This window comes from Nylanderia fulva, unplaced genomic scaffold (genome assembly GCF_048542155.1).
Source record: "Nylanderia fulva isolate GAGA-0341 unplaced genomic scaffold, ASM4854215v1 Scaffold18, whole genome shotgun sequence".
NCBI classification, from domain to species: Eukaryota; Metazoa; Arthropoda; class Insecta; order Hymenoptera; family Formicidae; genus Nylanderia; species Nylanderia fulva.
The window spans coordinates 2528728-2536837 of NW_028190055.1; the positions used below are offsets into that span (position 1 = coordinate 2528728).

The 8110-nt window shown below is 27.0% G+C and overlaps 1 protein-coding gene across 2 annotated transcripts; it reads right to left on the reverse strand.

Annotated features, from left to right (window-relative positions):
* Nucleotides 1-194: 194 nt before the first annotated feature.
* On the reverse strand, nucleotides 195-7856 carry Trf2 (TATA box binding protein-related factor 2). 2 transcript variants are annotated; one of them, XM_029322343.2, is made up of 5 exons: nucleotides 7707-7856; nucleotides 5974-6262; nucleotides 4668-4918; nucleotides 4350-4444; nucleotides 195-3904 (listed from the first exon to the last, which is right to left on the reverse strand). In XM_029322343.2, exons 2-5 carry the CDS (start codon nucleotides 6253-6255, stop codon nucleotides 3663-3665), a joined length of 870 nt encoding a protein of 289 aa, XP_029178176.1. In that variant the 5' UTR covers nucleotides 6256-6262; nucleotides 7707-7856; the 3' UTR covers nucleotides 195-3662. The 2 variants fall into 2 exon arrangements, with proteins under 2 accessions (XP_029178176.1, XP_029178177.1); XM_029322344.2 differs by lacking the exon at nucleotides 7707-7856 and adding an exon at nucleotides 7260-7484.
* Between the last annotated feature and the right edge of the window lie 254 nt (nucleotides 7857-8110).

The following is an 8110-nucleotide window of genomic DNA, read 5'->3' on the forward strand; positions in this document are numbered from 1 at the left end:
AAATCACAGAGTTTCTATATATATATATATAACTCTTATGAAATCTTTAATTAAATAGAATTAAATATTCAACGTATTTCTTATTGTTTTGAATATAAATTGATAAATGTGTAAAAATCATACGCCAATATGCTATATTTTATTATTGATATAAAAGTTAAATCTAATGAAGTTTATAAGATAATCTTGGAAAGTAAATATATGATAAAATTTATTTTACCATTACACTTCGACAATTCGTCTTATCGCCCAACGTTTCAATTCGCTTAAACTTTAATTCTTATGATTAATAACACAAAAACAGTATTTTGTGTCTAATAATGTAAACAAAATGTGCTAGTTCGTGTCACATACTCATTAGTGGATATCAAGTCTTACATTTTTGAATTGAATACACTATGGGCAGTGACTTTAGCTAAAATTGTAAAAAAATTTGTTTAGTGTAAAAACAATAATACATTACGAAAATTATGATGAAGTTAATTTTAACTAATTTTAACAAATATAAACGTTATGGCACGAACAATTAATTATATCATCTAATAAGTTGCAAAATATCGGCCATAATGTATAATAAAAAGGATACAGTTTCACGAGTTATATTAAACTTTTCATATTAATAATACATATTACATAAATCTTTGATAATTTTTTTCTATATATTTTTATGAATCAGTATATTGCTTTTCTTCAGCTAATTGCAAACGGAAGATTAAATTTTGTACAAGTATACGTATGTATAATATTGCGAAGTGTGTGAGAAAGATAATACACTTTATATTATACCCTCAATTTATATAATATTTTGCACAATGTATTCAATATACATACTTATAAAAACTGAATTCTAGAAATATGATATAATCAGGTTTGCAAAGTTATGTGTAAAAATATTTTTTTTTTTGTGATCTTGATATTTTATAAATTAACAAAATTAAACATTTTGTTTTCTGCACAAGCTGAGCGTTTTCATACTTTAGGTTTGCAGAAAATCAATTACAAAATTGACATGTGATTCAAATGCATTTATCTCGTCATAAGGATATTGTAAGTGATAAATAAATACTTGTAAGATATTAATGCATATGTATATGACTAATATATATATATATATATATATATATATATATATATATATATATATATATAAACAATGTATCCTATTGCATTGATGTCTTTGTTGTAGACTCTAGAATTCTAGAATATGCAATTCCAGTCAGTATAAATTGAAAATAAACTCTCGCATTGAACACAATATATTCGTACGTTTAAATTCAGTTTTAGAAATATATATATATATATATATATATATATATATATATATATATATATATATATATATATATTCTGCTGACATAAACTTCTGCATAATTTCTACAAAGGCTTGTTTCTTATATACGTCTAAAAGTCAATGTCACGACTTTTTCATTTTCTTAGGATTAAATTTACATAAATAAAATAAACATCCTAATACATGTATTTGAATTTATGAATACTGCAAGTCAGAAAATTCATTTTTCTCATTTTCATTTTCTCGATATTTTTCATATAATAGACATTTTAGAACACAAAATTTAATATTAGCGTTTACATCCACAAAACACAGCTCGTATTCGCTCAAATAATACAATAATTTTATTGCCTATTTCATATAAAACGTATAGATACTGTTTATAATGATATGTATTCTAAAAATATAAAAATACATGAAAATTTATTATAATAGATATAATAAATATAAAATAAAAATATTTAATTGGTACACTTGTAGGAAATATTTTTTTCTCAAATATCTAAAAACAAATGCATATTTGTTAAATTTTCAATCTTTTTATCATCGTATTTTTATTTTTAGGCTATTAATATAATTTTGTATAGGAAAGAGAGGAAATTTACTACAATTTATAAAATATTTTAATAAATGTAGACGCGTATTTACATGCACATTTGATGTATGCTTATCATATTTGATAAATAATCTTTCTACCAGTATCTATATAATACTACATATAGATATTATGTATATAGATATAGATGATATATAAATATATAATGCTTATAATATATATATACAATTGAAAAAACATGCATCAAATTCTCAATTTTATTTTCAAAATGTTTTTTCAATTACACCCTGTATATATTTATAATATATATATCTATATACAGTTATTGTACCCAGTGAGAAATAATGGTTGAATCGACGTCGATTCGTTGTCGAATCGATGTCAAATTCGTCGAATCGATGACGATTCGACCAATCATTTCTCACTGGGTATAGATGTGTTTCTAGAAGTTTCTCCACTGAACAAATTTTGCTAATATAAACATAAAAAATATTTATATATACTTAAAATATATTAAGTATTATATAAATGTAGGAATACATTTTATATATATAAGCTATGGAATATACAAGCTTCTTTTGAATAATAGATTTGAGCGAAAACGAGCTGTTGGCAGCACAGAATTATATTAATATTTCCTGGTTATAAGATCGTTGTTTTAAAATAAAATATAAACTTGTTTATCTTCTAGGAACTGTCTTATAGATCTTGCTAATCTACAGTCAAACAATAATGAAAAATGAATAAAATAGTGATATTTTGTGAAGTTAACTATTTTATTTTCATCGTCAGATTCATTTAATTCAAGAAATAGATATATAATTCATAGTTTTTTACATCACACAACTTTTAACCAGTAAAAATCGATATTATAACAAGGAAATAATGTACTTTCTACGCATGTACAATATTTTATGGAGTAGAATTGTAGTACTCGAATTATAACATAAAATGATTTTTTGATCAATAGTACATCTCATAAAATGTGAATCACGAAAATAAAAATGGATACTTATCATTTGATTACAAGCACTAGGAAAGTTAATAGTTATAAAGTCGTCAACCACGTAGATCTCATCTTAATCACTTTGTTTCAAATTTTGAATATCTTTGGCACAATATATTAATTAAACAAAACTATATTTGTACGTGAGAAATAATAAAATAAAAATGAAAACACAAATGTGTACAGGCCACAATGCTCACATACATATGTACATTTTTTATCTTAAAACCTGCACCAATCACATTTGTCCAAAGAAACATATATGAGTTTTGTCTAATGATATAAATAAACTTCAAAAATTTAATCATTTTTATAATGAATGTGTTCTCTCTAGATATATCTCTATACATATATGTATAGATAATTAAGATACATTTCTACCTATATATGACTTATATAAGTATAAATACAAATATAAATACATATTCATATTTACATTTGTGTAATTCCTTTTACATATATATTTTATATATATGTGTGTATATGTGTACTACATATATATTTATATCTGTATTTATAACTTTATACTGCTAACAAAAGTAAATATTCAGGGCATTGTTTTTCAAATGATGATTAGTTTGATGTGTACTTGATAATTACGTTTTAATGTATACACACAAGTGCATATACGCATATCTATTTTGTCCCTGACACACACACTTTTTAGTTTTTGCACTATTAAAATGAATTTATGGTTCACTTCACTTTTAGCAATAACACTTTTGTACATAGAGTAGTGTATATGCATTTATTATCAAAAGAACGAGATATAGATAACAGTTAACAGTACGTTAATAAAATAAAACAGATCAGTCCCAACTGCCATCACTATCTTCTTCCTCGAGCGCGTCTTCTGCATCGGAGACCATACTTTCGTATGAGTAATCCGGTTCATCTTCTAGGAACTCGTCCAATTTTCTTTTATTTGTGTTTAACTTGCGTTTTTTCGTTGTCAACGCAAGTTCGTCCTCTGGCGATCGTTCTTTGCGAAACTCGTAGACTAGTGGATAAATATGTTCAATTGCTGCTTGAACTGAAGCAACATTAGGTGCTATAATGCATAACATATAATTAATTAATTACTACATAGTGGATTTTTTTGTTAATATATCATTCTTAAAACAATGCAATGTACAAATATATTTTGTTTATTTACAATTTAGATATGTATAAATGAAATGCTTGTTTTTCATAATATATGTGTAAGATATTTCTTTTAATTTAATTAAAACTTTCATTCTTGTGTAGTGCTCTACATTAGCAAAAATTCAAATATGGAAATGATTTATTTTGAAATACACATGTTGCAACAAAAATTTTCTCTATAATTTTTATAGAGAATCTTCATTACTCTATATTCTTTATATTATTTTATACTACAATATAATATAAATATTATTAAGAGTTAAACTCTTAATAATATTTATTATTAAGAGAAGTTTTAATAAGATAGGATATACATTAAAGGTATAATAAAATTTGTAATTAATACAGACCTGTTACAGTGACACTTCCTGTAGAAAATATCTTCAGAGTGGCTTTTGGTTCTTTTAGTTTATAGGTAACACCAGGATGTAATTCTGGTTCATAACTATATATCATACAAAAAAATATATATATATAATTAGTTATTGTACATTCACATAAAATTTGTATACAATCATCATTAATAATAAGTTAAACGCTCGTTAGTTTCTGTATTTATGTTAAAAAATATTAGTGATGTATATTAATAAATTAAATAATATTTTAAACAAGACAATTATCTCTTAGTCATAAAATAATTATTAATTCATGATACTTTTGCTACTTACTCTGCATTCTCTTTGTGATACACCGAAAATGATGTTATCTTGATTGCAAATGGCATACAACAAGTACCTAATACATTCACCACCCTGTAGTTGTTAAACCTGACTTTGAATCCAAGTTTTTGAAGAGAACGAGCGAATTTGCGTGCTGCAATTTTCGCTTGAATTTCACTGGTTGCACCTGTGCAAGTTACTTTGCCAGATGACCAGATAGATGCCGTAGTATACGGTCTTCTTAATTTCATTGTAATCATCTAAAAATATTGAAAAAATATTCATGTAAATAAATATAACTTTATATCTTCTGAGTATATTATTTATAGACATTATTAATGTCTATAGGTAAACAAGAGATACAAATAGCATTTTAAAAAATATAAAAAGAATAAATATTCAATTATCTTAAGAAATATGTATATAATCAAAGACTTAAAAATGCAGATTTATTGCAGAAACAATAACTTTAAAATACAAATTTATGAAATCTTTTATCATATTCAAACTTTTAATTTTTATATTTAATTTAGTACTTAAACTAACTTATATTTAGTACTTAAACTAACAGAATAGGAAAAAAATTTTGTTTCTTATTAAAATTTTTTGTTATTTTGATAAATAATTACAAATTGCTTTATATTGTCTAGCTTCGTCTAGTCTTTATATGAAAGAATATTTTATTACAAATATTGTTAAGTATCTGGAAAATATTTTTAAAAAAAAGTCATAAAAAAGAAGTTTTTCAAGGAACAAAAAAACATTGTAAAATATATACACATATATACATGTATACACATTACTTATACAAAACTAAAAAGCAATGTTTACAAGTTTAATAAAATTTATAAGAAAAAGTGTTTTCAATTATGCATTGTATTACCATTAAATATAATTATATTGATAAATAATTACAAATTGCTTTATATTGTCTAGCTTCGTCTAGTCTTTATATGAAAGAATATTTTATTACAAATATTGTTAAGTATCTGGAAAATATTTTTAAAAAAAAGTCATAAAAAAGAAGTTTTTCAAGGAACAAAAAAACATTGTAAAATATATACACATATATACATGTATACACATTACTTATACAAAACTAAAAAGCAATGTTTACAAGTTTAATAAAATTTATAAGAAAAAGTGTTTTCAATTATGCATTGTATTACCATTAAATATAATTAATCCACAACTTTTATTTAAGAATCATGTTTATATCCAATTTTAAAGTTCTAACATATTAATTTGTAATATTATATAGTGCAATATAGCAATTTTACTTGAGAAAAAATAATTAGATATATAGATAACATACCCCATTTTCTCTTCTATATTCAACATTGGATCCATTAAGTGCTATTTCTCGTAAGTTTAAATGACACCTTACACTAAAACTGCAAACTACATTATTAATAACGATATCGAGCTCAGGAGGTTCTTCATGAGCTTCTGCATGTTCTGTATATGACTGAAGTTGCCCGTCAAATAATCTATTGTCCTTTTCTGTGGCATTGTCCAAATTATTAACATCCTCAACATGATTTAACGATTTATTGGTTAATGGTTTCATGCCATTCTCTTGAATAGCAGTTGCCATAATATACCTGCAACATATAATGAGATTTTTTCTAAAAAAAAAAAAAATATATATATATGTATATATCATTAAATCTTTATAATTGTATCAAACTTAATGTTCAAGACACTATATATGTTTGTACACAACCCTGCATTTCAATTATCAGTTATAACTCTCAAATATTTATATCTTGTTAATACATAAACAAAGTTTGATTAAGCTAACCTGCATTTAATATTAAATGTCAAAAATGTTTTCTAAAAACTATGTTTCATTATAAGATTATTTTGTATCTTGCAATTTTGTAATTTTAAGCTTTAAATATCTTGTGTAGTACAACTAAACTTTGAATTTTCTGATACGTTATTAAGACATTCTTAAATTATGCATAAGTAAATTGAACAAAGTTGATTTATATCCCTACGACTTAATTCAGAAACATTTCTTCAGGTGTTCAATCCCGTGATATTCAATCAAACATTATTTATGCTTCAATATTTTTCCATAAAGATCATTACAAGTTTAAACAGTTTTTTACCACGATTATCCAATATTAATCATACAAAATATATAATTATACACAAAAAACCTAACTCTATTTTCCATTATACTTAATATCTTTTAATAGCAATAAGCTATACCATATATAGATTTCTATTTTGCAAGAGTGAGATATAATTGATTCTACTTCAAGTAAAATTTAAAAAAATTTAATAATTTTCCTGTAGAAAAGGCTGAAAATAAACTAGAATGTTATATTTTCACATGGATTGATCACTCGTAATCGCATCTCAGATAGTGAAAATGTGACAGTCGTTAATGATAGAGTTAATGACGATCGATAACGATCTAATTTATGTAAAATTGATGACTCGAGCTTATAAAAACATAAATTACAGATTAAAACTCGACTTGAATAATCATCAAGAACACCGTGTAACAGAAATAATCCATTTACGAATCGTCTTCGTGACTTCGAAAATCGACTCGCACACGAGTGTACGGAAAGTACAATGACGTACGTGATTGTTAGATGCCAGCGGAATTATCCTGATTCAAATATCGTATTTGGAATATCGTGGAAGATAAAAACGCGCGAATAATCGAATATTCGAAGACAATCTCTCGAAAAGAGACGGGGGACGATTGTCGGGAGAAGATCGAGAGACGCTCGGACGGACGCTCGGCTCATCTTCGCACGTGGGGCGGCTGCTCGCGAAGGGGCGCGATTTTTAATCTCCTGGGAACGCGACGTGACGTTACGTTGCGTGACGTCTCGTCGATGAAAGTATTTTCCACGCGAATTTAACAGGTGACTCGAAAAGAGGAAACGACGACACGAATCCCAAGAACGAGTGCCGACGTGCACTCCCCCGAGAATGTTCCGTGAAACGACGAAGGGATGGATGTGACTGAATTCTTTAGATTTCATGCGAAGAGGGCTGAAAACAGCCGGGACAGATACTTACGCTACGCCAAGCGGTCGCGCGCGACTCGTCCCGGATCAGAGATACCGTCTCTGTTGACAAATTGATACAGCAGCAGAACGCAAAGCTACCTCAGCAACCATTGCCATTGTTCTCAGCCATAATCGCTAGACTGGCGACTACTGGCGAACCGAGCGAGCGATTCGACAACCGCGGAGTCGGAACGAAGACGGCCGAACTCGATGCTTAGACGTCGAGTCCGTCCGGCGTCGCGATTGGCTGCCGTTTCTCGCGACGTCCAATCAACGCGCTTGACAGTTTCCTCGCGCGCAGCTGATTCGTGCGTTCCTGCCCGTGACGTAACAGTCTGTCGGGCGCTCCGATTGGCCACTCGAATTTTTCTGTAGAGTATTTTTCTCTTAATTTCTTCGACATAGGACTTTTGA